The sequence below is a fragment of the Miscanthus floridulus genome, chromosome 13, assembly GCF_019320115.1.
Source record: "Miscanthus floridulus cultivar M001 chromosome 13, ASM1932011v1, whole genome shotgun sequence".
In the NCBI taxonomy this organism is placed as follows: Eukaryota; Viridiplantae; Streptophyta; class Magnoliopsida; order Poales; family Poaceae; genus Miscanthus; species Miscanthus floridulus.
This window is the reverse complement of record NC_089592.1, coordinates 74,557,899-74,575,037: the sequence shown is the minus strand read 5'-3', so window position 1 is coordinate 74,575,037 and position 17,139 is coordinate 74,557,899. Positions and strand designations below refer to the sequence as shown.

Here is a 17,139-nt window from a genome sequence, read left to right as displayed (position 1 = left end):
ATTTTTAAAATACATGGAATAGAAATGTGTATCCGTTCTGAAACATTAAATATTCACTAATCATAGCTTAACAGCCCTTGTGGCTTTGATCTGTCATGCTTAGTGTATGTTGAGCAAGATCCACTAAATAAGGATCGCAATAAAAAGTATACACGGAGCACAAATCACATCGGCAAACATGAAATGGATCAAACCTACATGCTTTTCTTCCTTTCTGATATTTTTCTGTACATGTATTGGTACTATATACATATTACAAAATTGATCAGCTAATTCCCAAAAACTCGGATGCCAATCACAGGATGTCAAGAAGCAACAAGGAGTATCTATGAGCTGAGGATGTTTAGGAGAGAAACCCTGCTCTGGACCAATATCCTGAACAGGTGTCCTGCTCCGATCTCAAGATCTCCAATGCTGGACTCTAACGCCTGTAACTGGTCCTCCTCGCAAACAACTGCTTTTCTCTTGTAAAATGCCTTCGAGACAAGTGACTGCTTAGGCATTTCGATTTGCTTCGACAAGAGATGCAGCGTTAACTCAAGTAGAGAGACAGTGGTCTCCCTAGCCTTGCTCAGTAGCCTGATCATTGCACAATCTGTCTTGTCAGAAATGGCCTTCTTGCTTGCCTTCTTGAAAGATTGTTTAGCCTTCTTCACCAAGCGGCTGTAAGACTGGATCTTGGCTTGAACGGTGGCATCATCTCCTTTTCTTAGAGCCACTTGCAGCTCTTGGATAATGGCCTTCAACTCAACAAAGATCTCTTGCATGGTGTTGCAGAGATCCAGCAGCTCGAGAGAAGATTCAATTTCTGCATCCAACATCTTCCTTTGCTGGGAAGAGAAAACTTGGTTGCTTGGCAAGTGAGTCATCTCTTCAACACTGCTGTAGATGTCTCCAAGCCTCCTCAAACTTTCACACATGGTGATGATACATGTAGAAGATGAGGAGATGATTGCCTGTAGAATGCACAGCTCTTGTTGCACTACAGCTTCGCTGGAGTGAAGCCTAGACGGCAAGCTTATCGACCTAAGATGGGAAGCCATATCGATCTATAGTCTCTGGCTTAAATTTTTTCGGTATTGAAATGAGGTGGAAGAAATGAGAAGCGAAAAATTTTGCCTGATGAGTCAAGTCTCTGCCGAGACCTATTTATATAGAGAGAGGGTATGAGGCAGCATCTTTTGAAGGGTAGACAAAGAGAATCCTGCCATTTCATCTTCTCAATGCTGTCTATCAAGGTTTGAGATCTGGCAGCAGCATAAGGAATCTGTTTCCTTCATCACGCGTGTGTTTATTAATTTTTTTAGTGCGCCAGTTATTGTCCCAGTGATCTACCACATTGTCATGCTCCAACTATTGGCAACAAGAATCAACAGGTTAGTTATTCTACTGACCAATCTTGACACTATTGCATGCTCATCGGATTAGTTTAGTGATCGCTAACCAAGTATTATTGGCGAAAATTTTTGCTTGATGAGTCAAGTCTCTGCCGAGACCTATTTTATAGAGAGAGGGTATGAGGCAGCATCTTTTGAAGGGTAGACAAAGAGAATCCTGCCATTTTGATCTCCTCAATGCTTATGAAGGTTTGAGATCTGGCAGCAGCATAAGGAATCTGTTTCTTTCATCACTCGTGTGTTTATCAATTTTTTAGTGCGCCAGCTATTCTCCCAGTGATTTATCACATTGTGATGCTCCAACTATTGGCAACAAGAATCAACAGGTTAGTCACTCTACTGTCCAATCTTGACGCAATTGCATGCTCCAGGGATTAGTTTAGTGATCACTAACCAAGTATTATTGGTGAAGTACGTGTTATGTAGTTGTTGCGCAATCGCCAATGCCAGTAGGTATTTTATTCTGCACAACTCATGCTACTTACATGCTCTATCTCGTGTGTTGGAGCTGGCTTGCTTTAGCTGTAGATAGCCAGATCCACTGGACAAGGATCTGCTGCTTGTTGCAGTGGCAACATATTGCATCTGCGCAACATGGCCATCTCATAATAAAGCCATGCAAAGACCAACTTGAACAATGCACCCTAACTACTTTAATAACAATCACCGATGTCGAGCATCTTTGGAGTAACATTTAAATATATATATATATATATATATATATATATATATATATATATATATATATATATATATATATATATATATATATATATGAACAAATGCTTATTTGGATCATTGTATCATTATATATGATTTATAACAGTAAAACAACAAGAAGTGGTCCAAAAATTTTTTTCTTCAAGTGACTTTTGCATTCGGTGATGGAAAGGGGGAGACCCCAATTCGGAAAAATTGACAGTTTTGCTGTAATTCTTCTTATATAGAGTGATCAGCTAATCCTCAAAGCAGATGCAATCATAGGGGCTCAGAATTGGTACATCTGTCTTCAAGCTGACAGTGTTGAGAAGGGAAAATCTGCTTTGGATCAACTTTTTGAACAAAGCCTCAACTCCAGCCTCCAGGTCAACAATTTCTATCTCCAAGACCTCTAATTGTTCCACTTTGCATGGAACTCTGCTCTCCTGGAATGTCTTGTGGATGAGAGACAACTCTCTAGAACTTTGCACTGCAATTAGATCCAATATGATAACTCGAGAATTGAGATAGCAATATCTCTAGTTTCACCCGACAACTTGACTATCCTGCAGCTCTCCTGGTTGGCTGAAGTAGACTTGTCACTGACCTTCTTGAACTGCTTCTGGGTCTTCTTTGCAAAGCGGATATAGGACTGAAACTGAATGTTGGCTTCAATTTCTGCATTTTCTCCTCTTTTGATAATCAATTGTTTTTCATGGTTACCCACCTTAATACCTGAGGTGCTCTCTTGCATGGCGCTGCAAAGATCGAGTAGCAGAAAAGAGTGCTCAAGCTCATCCTCCACTGCTTTCCTTTTCTTAGATTGGCACGGGTTGACTTGGCTGCTAGGCAAGGACATAATCTCCTCAATGTTGTTGAACACATTTCCAAACCTCCCCAAAACATGTAAATTGTTGCAATGGTTGTGGAGGCTGAGCAAGTGCTCTTTCTAGCCCTCGCTCCAACGAAACCAGCGTTGAGGACCAGTTGCAGAGCATAAGGAAACTGCAGTGCTATCTTCCTTTTAGAGAAGAAGGGAAGGGTATGGTGCTCTAATGGTGTCTCTGTATATATAAGGGCTAGAAAGCGCACTTGCAGATCTTAGATGGAAAGCCATTCTTGGAGCAAAAACTGCAGTGCTACCGTCCTTTTAGAGAAGAAGAAAAGGGTATGGTGCTCTAATGGTGTTTCTCTATATATAATGAAAGAAGTAGAATCATTACACACTTGAATCAGCAGACAAGAAGAATCATGCCGGTTGAGTTGCTTGTGAGTTTGCTGCCCATCTCTACGGCAGGTTGATTCTTATCTTTTGGATAATTTATTGATTCAGGCATCTAAATAGTGTATAAGCCTGTCATGTCTCAATCATTGGAGGCAAACACGTACACAAGATGCATTTTTTGGATTAGATCTACATCGTGCACATGATGCTTCAACATTTCAGGATAACTAACCTTGCTATGCAACATTGCTGTCATGTTTCAGCATCTTCATGTATGCCTGGCCACATTTTCTGCAGGGCTGATGTTGGACCAACATTGGCATTTCGCGACATGGCTTGGTCAGATAGGAAGACAGTCTGCAAGACTGTCCAGCTCTGATGCTTGAAATGAAGAGGGAAAGGGAATGCGAGGAAAACAGTGCTCGACTCTGCAATATTCTTTTATTTTGTTCTTCTAATAAATTTGTGGCAAAGCTTTTGCCGCCCTATCGAAAAAACTCTGCCATTGCCCCTCTGTTTCTGGTGCCAGAGGTTTTGCACAGCTGAACCTGAACTTGGTTTAGTAATCTGTGTGTTTGGGTCGTCTTTTTTCACTTTTTCAGTGGCGCGAATGTATTGTTTTGCTTTCTAGGGTACAGATTTGTGTTGTATTCTAAGACCTTTTGTCCTTAATGCAATAAAAGCAGCTGTCTAGCGTATTCGAGAAAGAAAGAAAAAGAAATCCCCTGTTCAATTACATGTTCTCGTTTCATGAGGGAATAGATCAGTCCAAGAAAATGAGGGAATGGATCAGTCCAAGAAAATGAGGACAGCTATAGTGGCACACGTGTAAATATAGAAACTTTGATATGTAAACATCTGAACTTCTCAGGACATTAGAAGTTGTTATATATATACATATCCTTTTTCTTCAGAGGTAAATCTATTTGCATAATTAGTGAATCCTTAAAATGTGGATGTAGATCACAAAAATTCAGATGGGTAGAAGAGCCTATTATGAATCAATTTTCTGGATAGACTTTCGATGCCACTCTTTGCGAACACAAGGTTGACAAGTACCCTTGTGTGTTCGTTTTGTGATGAGTGATTGTCAATGTGATCCACGAAGTAGGTTGAGTGGTGACTAATCCTACCATGGCGAAAGCTATGTGTGCGACATGTCTTTTGGCTTGTGTTGTGCAGGTGTGGAGCTCGGATGCGGTGGTCGACGGCGAGGTGAAGGTCAAGGAGGACGTGCCGTGCCGACAGACCGGGAGCGGTGAAGGACGGACGTGAGGCTTGGACCGAGGGACCCAGAGGCCGGGTGACTAGCCACGGTGGCTGACACTTGGGACATCGACAAGTGCAAGAAGACATGGAGTGACGGTGTTGACCGGGTCAAGACGGCGGACGCGTGAGTCGAGCGAGGCTCAGGAGGACTTGGCGGGCCGGCCGGTCGAGGACGGCGGTGACACGCGTCAGATGGTGGGGGACGCGTATGGAGTACGCTACTCGCGGACGGTTTGATGGTTTGGACCTCAAAACCATCGGATGGACGGTTTACGGGTTTGGGCCTCAAAACCCGGGCGGAGGTTCCGAGGAGGGACGGACGGCACGTGGCGGCATCGGGGAGTTCGCGTCGAGGCGAAGCTACCGGTGAGAAGGCGCGGTGGCCGTCGGATCAAGATTACACCGGGTTGGACAACAACGCCCTTGGGCTTAGCGGTTCAACTCATTTGTATCCAGGGGCAAAACTGGGAATGTGTAATAGCCCTGTTAAATAGGATGAGGGAGCCCCCATCTCCCTCACCTCCTCCAGTTTTCATTTTCTCCTTTAGGGTTTCTTCCTCTAGTTTGCTTCCATGTATGAGAGAGGTCCACAACTCAAATTGTGACTTGGTTTTGAAGGAATCGGTGGCCGTAACCACCGTATGTCCTCCAGGATTCATGATTTAGTTGTGTTCTTGATGTGATTTTGGTGTTCTTCACGAGCTCCTTTTGTCCCTTCTTGTTTCCCCTCTCGTTTCTTCGATTTGGGACAGTTTTGGTTCGTTCTTGTTGCCTTGGATCGATCAGTGACATGAGTAGAAGCTTTCCACCGAAGGAAATCCACTAATTCCTCACGAGATCGCAGATCCGGGCAATTTTAGTTCTTGACCTATTTCTTGGGGTTTTTTTTTCAATTCCTTCGATTCACGGAGTTAGAGTTTGTCTCGGGCTATAATCTTTTAGAGGTTGCCTTTCTACTCGCTTGTAAACTCTTGTGCAAAATTTTAAGTCATTTGGAGTTGATTTGATCAAGTTATGGCTTGATTTAATTTTTCCCGAGAAACTGCTCGTTCATACCGGACGTGTCCGATATCATACCGGACGTGTCCGATATTTCTCACTTTGGAGTTTTGAGCTGAAATTTTGTGGAGACCTTCCCTTGGTGTCTAAAGAGCTATGGTTAAAATTTCATGATTTTTGGACACCGTTTGATGGGGTTTTGGATTTTTCTCTTTTGATCAGCTTGCTGCTGAAAATCCCGGACGTGTCCAATATCATACCGGACGTGTCCGATATTTGCAGGAGCAGTGCTGTTTTCTTTTGGGAGTTTGCTCGTTTGGGCTTTGATCTGTGTTCCGTTTGCTCTGTGGTGACCCGCTGTGTTCTGAGGGAGCATCCACCCTTCTCTAGGGTCGTGGTCATCAAGTCTTTCGTGTATGTTTTTTGGGGATTGATGTTGGGACAGTGGTCGAAGATTTCAAAAGAAATTTGAGGCTCCCATTCACCCCCCCCCCCTCTGGTCGCCGTTTCCGGTCCTTCAATTGGTATCAGAGCCGGTTAAGGATCATTTCACCTTAATCGGTCCGTGATCCACGAAGGCGACATGGAGCGTGGGTCTGGCAAACCACCGCACTTCGATGGGTCAAACTATCCTTATTGGAAGATCCGCATGTCTGCGCATCTCCAGGGGATTGATTGGCTCGTTTGGAAAATTTGCGAGGATGCTACTTACGTTGTGCTCCCTACCGCGGCCCGTACCACCTAGGATCACAAGGATCGGCACAACGCAAATAGCAAAGCTCGTAGTGTGCTTTTCTCGAGTCTTTCGCTTTCTGAGTTCGAGCGTGTCTCCGATTGTACTACAGCTCGAGAGATCTGGGTGAGGCTTCAGAGCTATCACGAGGGGACCGCACAGGTCAAGACCAGACTCTACGAGATATACAAGCGCGAGTACGAGAACTTCTCTCAGCTTGATGGCGAGTCCATCGATGCCATGTTTTCCCGCTTTCAGACTATCGTCAACAAAATGAAAGCGAACAAGGCCAACCTACCTTATAGTGATCATGAGAGGGCGCTCAAGCTTCTCTATGCCCTTGATCGAAAGGTATGGGATGTGAAGGTGTCGGCGATCATCGAGTCCGCCAACTACGACACCCTCACCGTTGATGAGCTTTTCAGCAAGCTCAAGTCCACAGAGATCGACTACCAAACCCAAGCCAAGCTCAAGAATCCCTCTGCACCAACCATGGCTTTGGTCTCAGGTAGTGGTTCAAGTTCATTGACTAACCCTTCACAAGCTTCTTTCTCTTTGTCGTGCTTGATGTCAGTCACAGAGGAGCAGCTGGAGTCTCTTGGGGATGATGAGTTGGCACTCGTCATCAGTCGGTTCTCTCGGTTTCACAACAACCGTTTGAATCGCCGACGCAGTGGTGGCCCGAAGGAGGGATGCTATGGATGTGGAGATCCGGACCACTTCGTCGCGCACTGCCCCAAGAAGAAGCCCTTCATCAACAAGTACGACTCCGGCAAGCGCAAGGATAAGCGCGACTACACCTCTGGCAAGCACAAGGCCAAGGGCGGTTTCGACAAGGAGGCGATCAAGAAGGCGTACCACAGGAAGGCCAAAGCTCAAGAACGCGCCTTCCTCGCCTCTCTCAGCGACCTCGACGACGACTCCGACGATGATCACTCTTCTTGTCCCTCGACCGACGATGAGTCCGAGAAGAAGCGCGAGGACAAGCTCAACGGTCTCTGCTTTGTCGTCGGTGCAAACCGTGGTGGGTTTTGCACTATGGCGGTTGACGGTGGAGCAAAGCTCAAAAAGGACGTCGACGTCGACGACGACGAAAACGAGGTACCGCCCACACTTGACTCACTTATGCTTGAGCTTGATACTATGAATGATACATTGATGAGTCAAGATAAGTTGCTTAAGCGTGCTGCCCGTGAGAGAAAAGAGTTTAAGGACCAGCTAGAGGTTGCTTTGAAGGAGTTGGAGCTTGCCAAGAGTGGTGTAGTGGTGTCAGAGGAGGAGGAGTGCGATGAGTGCGCTATACACATGTCTAACCTCTCTGACTTGCAATCCAAGTATGTTGTTTTGCTTGATGAATGTGATGAGTTGAAGTCTCGTTCTGGGTTGCTCGGTGCATGCAAGTCCTGCTCAGGCTTGCAATCTGAGTTGGCAGAGAAGGTTGCCAAACTTGCTGAGTTTGAGAAGGCCAACTTAGATAGCATCACCACTACATGTGTTCGATGTGAAGCTTTGGTGTTGGAGCTTGAGTCCTGCAGGCACGACAAGATGGGAACCGAGGAAGAAAACACACAACTTCGGTCCATCTTGAGCTGGGTGTCGTGCAGTGAGCCCTAGTTGGGCATGATGGTGAGCCAGTTCAGGCGGGGAACTGACTCATCGGGAGTAGGCTTTGCTATAGGTGGGAAGGGTGAGCATGTCTATGGCAAGGTTGGTGAACATAGTGGTTTGAACCCAAGTGAGAAACCCACCAACACTCCCAAATTGATCAAGATCCCTCCACCAGAGTCTACCAAGCCTATGATCAAAGATGGTGTGTTTGAAGAACCACCAAAAGCTCCACCATCCAAGCAAGTTTGGGTTCCCAAACCGAACCACTTTCGGAACTCACTCGATACTCTACCCAACATCTCTAGTGCACCCCTTCCTAAAGCCAAAAAGCCTCAAAGAGTGAACCACATCCACAAGAGAGTGAGTCAACCACCATCCAAGAGAGAGGTGAGGTACCACTGTGACTATTGCCATAGAGATGGTCATTTGGCTGAGTTTTGCTTTAGGAGGAAGAGAGATGAGCGGCGTGAGTACGAGTTGAACAACCGGAACATGTACCGTCCTCTCCATGGCGTACATGTACCGCCTGTTCAGAGGCACAGTGTTAGGCCTAGAGGTGCAATGCCTCAAGGTGCTAGGCCTCAGGTGGCGAGACCACGTGGTGGTCGTGCCCGGCGTGGCCCAAGTCATGATCTATATGACTCTAGACCTCGCGACGGTGGCTTTCAGTCCCACACTCCTAGCGGACCACGTTTTCCCCCACGTGGTGATCGCTTCTCTCCAATGGGACATGGCATGTATGGTGTTTTTCCTAACACTTTTCCAGGGCAAATGACTCAACACTGGTATTCTCCTCATTTCACTAACCCCAGTGTTGTGCCATTTGCTCACCCCCTGTCTTTCTATTGATGCAGAGCGGAGGCCTGGAGAACACGTGGCTTGTTGATTCCGGCTGTTCGCGCCACATGACCGGAAGTTCCAAATGGTTCTCCAGCCTCGACCCCATGCAATACAAGGAGTACATCACATTTGGGGACAATAGCAAAGGTAAGGTGCTGTCTCGTGGGACCATTCGGGTCAATGAGTCTTTTATCTTGAAGGACGTTGCTTTGGTTTCAAGCCTGCATTTTAATTTGCTCTCTATTTCGCAACTCCTTCAAGATGGGTTTGAGGTGCGCTTTAAGACTGGACTTTCTCGTGTGCTCGATTCTCAGGGACATCTAGTTTGTCAGATCGTTCCTTTTGGCTGAGTTTTCAGAGCTGATTTCTCTCAGTCTTTCGGTTCTTCTCGCTGTTTGGTTGCCGGATCTTCTTCTGATTTGTGGAAGTGGCATAGGAGACTTGGTCACTTGAGCTTCGATCTCCTAGTGAGGTTGAGTTCTCTTGACATGATCCGAGGATTGCCCAAACTTAAGTTTGAGAAGGATCTAGTATGCCATCCCTGTCGCCACGGAAAGATGGTGGCTGCTTCCCATCCTCCAGTGACTCAGGTCATGACCACGAGACCCGGTGAGCTACTCCATATGGACACTGTTGGTCCGGCTCGGGTTCGGTCAGAGGGAGGGAAGTGGTACGTTCTAGTGATCGTGGATGATTTTTCTCGTTATTCTTGGGTGTTTTTCATGGAGGGCAAGGACGAAGCGTTTTCTCATGCTCGTGACTTGATCTTGAGGTTGCAAACTGAGTTACCAAAGAATGTCATACGAGCTATCCGCAGTGACAATGGCACTGAGTTCAAAAACTCTCAGTTTGACACCTTTTGTGCTTCCTTGGGTCTTGAACATCAGTTTTCTTCGCCCTATGTCCCTCAGCAGAATGGTGTTGTTGAGCGCAAAAATTGGACTTTGGTTGAAATGGCCAGGACGATGCTCGATGAGCATAGGACTCCTAGGCGTTACTGGGCCAAAGCCATCAACACCGCCTGCCATGTTTCAAACCGCATTTTTCTTCGAGCTTTCTTAAAGAAGACATCCTACGAATTGCGGTTTGGGCGTCCACCCAAGGTGAGTCATTTTCGAGTCTTCGGTTGTAGGTGCTTCATTCTTAAGCAAGGTAATCTTGACAAGTTTGAATCTAGATCTTCGGACGGTATATTTCTCGGTTACGCTTCTCATTCACATGCGTACCGTGTGCTTAATCTTAAGACTAACCGTGTCGTGGAGACTTGTGAAGTCACCTTCGATGAAACCATGCCCTCTTCTATTTCGGTCTTTGAACGTGCAGGTGATGAAGAGATGGGTGATAGCATTTTTGTTGAGGATGACGATGACGTCGATTGGGATGATCCCAAGCCATCTCAACCGGCTGCCCCGATCGAGCCAGCTTCGACCACTTCGGCTCATGGCCCCGAGCCCTCCACCTCTACTTCATGGGGTCCGTGCGAGCCGCTTCCTCAATCGACTGAGGAGGCCCCAGCTGTGGATGAGGGGGAGGCGACTTCGTCTTTGGGTGCACCTCGACATATCCAGCGACGCCATCCTCCTCAGACCATGATCGGCGACATCGACGAAAGGGTAACGCGTTCCAAGTCTTATCATATTTCCCATTTCGCTCATTCTGCTTTCGTAGCTTCTTTTGAGCCTCGAGATATTGGACACGCACTATCTAATGCCGATTGGGTTAATGCTATGCACGAGGAGTTAGAGAACTTTGAGCGGAACCAAGTGTGGGTTTTAGTTCCACCTCCACCAGAGTGCCACCCCATAGGTACAAAGTGGGTTTACAAGAACAAGCAGAGTGAGGATGGGGTGGTGGTGAGAAACAAGGCGAGATTAGTGGCTCAGGGTTTTTGCCAAAAAGAGGGAATAGACTATGAAGAAACCTTTGCTCCTGTTGCCCGTCTAGAAGCCATTAGGATTCTTTTAGCATTTGCAGCTTCGAAAGGGTTCAAGCTGTATCAGATGGATGTAAAGAGTGCCTTCTTGAATGGGTACATAGAGGAAGAGGTTTATGTGAGGCAACCCCCTGGCTTTGAAAATCCAAAGTACCCCAACCATGTTTTTAAACTCCACAAAGCCTTGTATGGTTTGAAACAAGCCTCGAGAGCTTAGTATGAGCGTTTGAAAGCTTTCTTGCTTGATAAGGGTTTTAGGATGGGTTCCGTAGATAAGACTCTGTTCCTCCTCAAGCAAGGCACAGACATCCTTTTGGTTCAGATATACGTGGATGATATAATCTTTGGTGGCTCTTCTCATGCTCTTGTTGCCAAGTTTTCAGATACTATGAGCAGGGAATTTGAGATGAGCATGATGGGCGAATTGACTTTCTTCCTTGGGCTGCAAATCAAGCAAAGTCGTGAGGGGACGTTCGTGCACCAAGGCAAGTACACCAAGGACGTGCTCAAGAAATTTGATATGGGTGAGGCCAAGCCTCTTTCAACGCCCATGTCAACCACGACGGCCCTGGATGAGGACAAGGAGGGAGAAGCAGTGGACCAGAAGGAATACCGAAGCATGATCGGGTCCCTGCTGTACCTAACGGCGACGAGACCGGACATCCAATTCGCAGTCTGCTTGTGCGCGCGTTTTCAGTCTTCTCCGCGCACGTCTCATCGTCAAGCCATCAAGCGGATCCTCAGGTACCTTCGTTTCACACCCGAGTTTGGTCTTTGGTTTTCAGCTTCCTCCTCCCTTTCTCTTTGTGGGTATTCTGATGCGGATTATGCTGGTTGTCGTGTTGAGAGGAAGTCCACTTCGGGGACTTGTCAGTTTCTTGGATCTTCTCTTGTGTCTTGGTCTTCTCGCAAGCAGTCTAGCATCGCCCAATCCACCACAGAAGCTGAGTATGTTGCTGCTGCTGCTTGTTGTTCCCAGTTGCTTTGGATGATAGCTACTCTGAGAGACTTTGGGTTAGAGTTTAGGCGAGTGCCTTTGTATTGTGACAGCACTAGCGCCATAAGTGTAGCCAAAAACCCAGTCCTTCACTCAAAGACAAAGCACATAGAAGTTCGCTTTCACTTCTTGCGTGACCACTATGAGAAAGGTGATATTGATCTGCACCACATTAATACCCAAAACTAGCTCGCAGATATCTTCACCAAACCACTTGACCAAGCCCAGTTTGCTCGCTTGCGAGGGGAGCTTGGAGTTTGTTTCCCTTTTTAGAGGAGGGGAACTTTGGTTGTTGTATTCTAGTTTTGCTTTTCTTTGTAGTTTAGTCTTTGTTTTTGTTTTTATATCATACTTGCATATCATATCATCATGTATCATATTGCATCCTGAGCTTCATCCTTATAGTAGCTAGATTGACACTATGCTCTTGTTGGGGATGTTATGGATATACATGATGTGCTTTTGGCTTAGGCTCCTCTTGATCAATTGATGCATGTTATGAGCTAAGCTTATTTTCCAAACTATGAACTTGATTAAAACTTGTTGAAACATGAAATGTGTTCACCACTACTTGTGGCACTAGCATGTGTAGAATGTGTTGAGATCTTTTTCTTGCTTCATGTATATGCTTAGTTGCTACGGCTCATACTTTGAGTTACACACTTGCTTGAGAAACTTGAATTTGTGCTAAAACTTGAAAATCAAACTAAGTGAATTGAAAAGATTGGGATGGGTCTGTACTATCCTATGTCAGAGTATCGAGACAGCTCCAAATTGCACTTATTGGTGAACTTGAGCTCTGTAATGGATACCGAGATCATTGTCTTAAGCTTCTGATTGCTTTTGGCATAGGCTTGACATGGTCGCTAAGTCAGGTTTTGGTGGCACAGATAACCTCCCGCACACACTTGTCTGACAAACTTTGGTAATAAGCTGCATAACTCTGATAAATTTCAATTGGTGTCTAAAATTTGATCAAACCACAAGTTTGTCTCATGACATGATGTGTGAACTTTGTTTGGGGTAGTTCACTTTGCATACATGTGTAGCACAAGGTCGATCTCCTGTCTATTTTTGCTATGTGCTCCTTTGGTGGTGAACCCTCTTTTAAAATTGCTCAAACTTGATCAAAATTGCTTAAATGCCATATTTCGTCTCATTTGGTCACTTTGAGCATTTGCTAGCACTTGTATGTGTTGCTATATATACATGACAGCATCAACTAGAGCCTCTTTTCAATCTACTTACTATAATCTTGAAGCTTCTGCATTCGTGTATTTCTGCATTCATAGCATAATTTGAGGGGAAGATGCAATCTTTGGGCTCTAGCTTGATAAGTGCATGTGTCAACAAGGGGGAGAAGTTTCCACACTCACAATGTCACCTAAAGTTGAGCGATATGCATTCATTTGAGAGAGATTGCACTTGTTCAGGGGGAGTTGCATTTGAGGTGTTTTGCTAGATGTGTTGAGCTTTTGCCTCTTCTGGAGGGTCTAGCAGTTTTGCATTTGAGGTGTGTTGCTAGATGTGTTGAGCCTTTGCCTCTTCTGGAGGGTCTAGCAGTTTTTCGGTTTTTCGAGCTTTGCTAGTGGTGTTGAGCCCGTTGCCTCTTCTGGAGGGCTAGTTTTGTTTTACTTGGTTGCGTCGAGCCGTTGCCCATGTCTTTGGCGACCAAGTTTTGCTCACCTTCAAATGACCCAGTTTTTGGCTTTTCTTTGGCTTTTGGTCATTTGGGTGAGTTCTTTCTTTTCTCTTCTTCTTCTTTTTCTTTTGCTCAAGTTGTTCGTGTATTGGTGTTGACAATGCACTCATCAAGGGGGAGATTGCGAACACAAGGTTGACAAGTACCCTTGTGTGTTCGTTTTGTGATGAGTGATTGTCAATGTGATCCACGAAGTAGGTTGAGTGGTGACTAATCCTACCATGGCGAAAGCTATGTGTGCGACATGTCTTTTGGCTTGTGTTGTGCAGGTGTGGAGCTCGGATGCGGTGGTCGACGGCGAGGTGAAGGTCAAGGAGGACGTGCCGTGCCGACAGACCGGGAGCGGTGAAGGACGGACGTGAGGCTTGGACCGAGGGACCCAGAGGCCGGGTGACTAGCCACGGTGGCTGACACTTGGGACATCGACAAGTGCAAGAAGACATGGAGTGACGGTGTTGACCGGGTCAAGACGGCGGACGCGTGAGTCGAGCGAGGCTCAGGAGGACTTGGCGGGCCGGCCGGTCGAGGACGGCGGTGACACACGTCGGATGGTGGGGGACGCGTATGGAGTACGCTACTCGCGGACAGTTTGATGGTTTGGACCTCAAAACCATCGGATGGACGGTTTACGGGTTTGGGCCTCAAAACCCGGGCGGAGGTTCCGAGGAGGGACGGACGGCACGTGGCGGCATCGGGGAGTTCGCGTCGAGGCGAAGCTACCGGTGAGAAGGCGCGGTGGCCGTCGGATCAAGATTACACCGGGTTGGACAACAACGCCCTTGGGCTTAGCGGTTCAACTCATTTGTATCCAGGGGCAAAACTGGGAATGTGTAATAGCCCTGTTAAATAGGATGAGGGAGCCCCCATCTCCCTCACCTCCTCCAGTTTTCATTTTCTCCTTTAGGGTTTCTTCCTCTAGTTTGCTTCCATTTATGAGAGAGGTCCACAACTCAAATTGTGACTTGGTTTTGAAGGAATCGGTGGCCGTAACCACCGTATGTCCTCTGGGATTCATGATTTAGTTGTGTTCTTGATGTGATTTTGGTGTTCTTCACGAGCTCCTTTTGTCCCTTCTTGTTTCCCCTCTCGTTTCTTCGATTTGGGACAGTTTTGGTTCGTTCTTGTTGCCTTGGATCGATCAGTGACATGAGTAGAAGCTTTCCACCGAAGGAAATCCACTAATTCCTCACGAGATCGCAGATCCGGGCAATTTTAGTTCTTGACTTATTTCTTGGGGGTTTTTTTTTCAATTCCTTCGATTCACGGAGTTAGAGTTTGTCTCGGGCTATAATCTTTTAGAGGTTGCCTTTCTACTCGCTTGTGAACTCTTGTGCAAAATTTCAAGTCATTTGGAGTTGATTTGATCAAGTTATGGCTTGATTTAATTTTTCCCGAGAAACTGCTCGTTCATACCGGACGTGTCCGATATCATACCGGACGTGTCCGATATTTCTCACTTTGGAGTTTTGAGCTGAAATTTTGTGGAGACCTTCCCTTGGTGTCTAAAGAGCTATGGTTAAAATTTCATGATTTTTGGACACCGTTTGATGGGGTTTTGGATTTTTCTCTTTTGATCAGCTTGCTGCTGAAAATCCCGGACGTGTCCAATATCATACCGGACGTGTCCGGAAAATACCGGACGTGTCCGATATTTGCAGGAGCAGTGCTGTTTTCTTTTGGGAGTTTGCTCGTTTGGGCTTTGATCTGTGTTCCGTTTGCTCTGTGGTGACCCGCTGTGTTCTGAGGGAGCATCCACCCTTCTCTAGGGTCGTGGTCATCAAGTCTTTCGTGTATGCTTTTTGGGGATTGATGTTGGGACAGTGGTCGAAGATTTCGAAAGAAATTTGAGGCTCCCATTCACCCCCCCCCCCCCCCCCCCCTCTAGTCGCCGTTTCCGGTCCTTCACTCTTAAGTGCAGCTTCTTGTGGCATACAATTTGTTGTCCACCTTATTGATTTTTTTATGCTGAAGAAAAAGGTTATTCATATCGGACTGACCACTTTTCATTTTGCAGTACTTGGTTTCCATAATTCTTCCTTCCTCCAGTGGCAACTTGCCTGTTAATCAATCATCTGATGATCTGGATAGCTGCCCTTCAACCGTGCAGGCGAGTTTGCCGCCCATATTGCAGACATAACAGCCTCCTAATCAAGCTAAGTTTGTGGTGCTTCTTGGGTTTGGTAGCTTCTGTTGCAGTTCATCAGTTGGTTACACATGAGAATGATTTTTGCTGTCTGCTGGTTCAGCTATGCAGTTGCTTCCACCTCTTTCGCTATATAAAGAGGAAAGCCAAAGCCAGGAAGACCACCATTGCAGCAGCTTGCCTTCTTTTCTCCATTTCAAGAACAAAAGAAGCTTCAAAGCTTCCGCCTCCATTCAAATCATGGCTTGCCACCTTAGGTCCGCGAGCGTGCCTTCCAGCCCTCGCTCTAACAAAGCCAACATCGATGAACAGCTGCAGAGCCTGAAGGCAACCATCTCCTCACCTTCAGTGGCCATTGAAACCATGGTTGATGGTCTCAACAAGATCGTGAGCATCTACAACTGCATTGACGAGCTCACATCCTTGCCCAGCAACCAACGTCAGCAGAGGAAGGCAGTGGAGGAGGAGCTCGAGCGCTCCCTTGTCCTGCTTGACCTCTGCAACGCTGAGCAAGAGAACTTTGCAGAACTCAAGGTCAGCGTCCAGGAGATGCAGCTGGTTCTCAAGAGAGGAGACCACGTGGCTCTTCAGGCCAAGGTTCAATCTTACGCCCGCTTGGCCAAGAAGGCACAGAAGCAGTTCAAGAAGATCAACAGCAAGGCTGCTTCTGACACTGAAGGATGCAGGGTAGTCATGTTGTTGGCTGAAGCAAGGGAGATCGCCGTGTCGATGCTCGAATCGACATCACATCTCCTCTCAAAGAAGATCGCGATGCCCAGTGCTAGCAAGTGGTCTCTTGTGTCCAAGGCATTTGAGAAGAAGAAAGTTGTGTGCAAGGAGGAGCAATTGCAGGCGTTGGAGTTGGACATTTCTGATCTTGAGAGTGGAGTAGCCACTTTGTTCAGGACACTGATCCAGAGCAGAGTTTCTCTTCTGAACACTCTCACCTTGTAGATAGATCATAAACCAACCCTAATCCCTGTGATTAACATCCGCCTTTTAGAGGATCTGCTGATCATTGAACAGTTTTGATGTATATATGAGAGAGTGTACAGAAATATACTATGCTGGAAAGCAAAGTTTTGGGTCAATTTTCCTGCTGTCAATTTTATTGATTTTTTAACCTTTTCGTCTCCTGACTGGTAAAAAAAGCAATAACTGAAATGGGGCTGCTGCAGTTGAAGTTTTTTCAGAAGATGCTCATATTATTGGTCCATTATTGGCCACCGTTACTATTAACAATAGGCATAAGATCCTAATGAAGTGGATCTTGCTCCCCTTAACCGATAGCATGCCAGCTCCACCCATTAGATTCGAACTGGCAATGCATAAGAAATTTGGACGGCACGTGGATCATCTTCAAATTGCATAATTCAATTCTAAATGCTTAACGCACAGCAGGCAGGCGAAACAAACCAGCATGACATGAAGCATCACGATTCACGAATGCTGAAGTCAACTGTTTCTTCCCCAAGCATGCATCAACCATCGTAGCCAACAGCTCTTCTAATTCCACAGCTTGCTCTCCAATCTCATGATCTGTATCTTACACTAAACTTATGCATCCTTGCAGATGCTTTTGCTACCATTATTT

General features: G+C 46.2%; 2 protein-coding genes across 3 annotated transcripts; one reads left to right on the top strand and one right to left on the bottom strand.

The window, feature by feature from the left end:
- Positions 1 to 262: 262 nt before the first annotated feature.
- On the bottom strand, positions 263 to 1,045 carry LOC136502071 (uncharacterized). Its single transcript, XM_066497560.1, has one exon. It carries the CDS (start codon positions 1,041 to 1,043, stop codon positions 327 to 329), a length of 717 nt encoding a protein of 238 aa, XP_066353657.1. The 5' UTR covers positions 1,044 to 1,045; the 3' UTR covers positions 263 to 326.
- An 8-nt stretch (positions 1,046 to 1,053) lies between these two features.
- On the top strand, positions 1,054 to 16,636 carry LOC136502069 (uncharacterized). 2 transcript variants are annotated; one of them, XM_066497559.1, is made up of 2 exons: positions 1,054 to 1,376; positions 15,417 to 16,636. In XM_066497559.1, exon 2 carries the CDS (start codon positions 15,651 to 15,653, stop codon positions 16,497 to 16,499), a length of 849 nt encoding a protein of 282 aa, XP_066353656.1. In that variant the 5' UTR covers positions 1,054 to 1,376; positions 15,417 to 15,650; the 3' UTR covers positions 16,500 to 16,636. The 2 variants fall into 2 exon arrangements, with proteins under 2 accessions (XP_066353656.1, XP_066353655.1); XM_066497558.1 differs by having other exon boundaries at positions 1,054 to 1,723.
- Positions 16,637 to 17,139: the final 503 nt, after the last annotated feature.

Bases quoted from the DNA above. Each gene is read 5' to 3' on its own strand.
- LOC136502071 (XM_066497560.1), bottom strand. From the start codon at position 1,043: ATGGCTTCCCATCTTAGGTCGATAAGCTTGCCGTCTAGGCTTCACTCC.
- LOC136502069 (XM_066497559.1), top strand. From the start codon at position 15,651: ATGCAGTTGCTTCCACCTCTTTCGCTATATAAAGAGGAAAGCCAAAGC.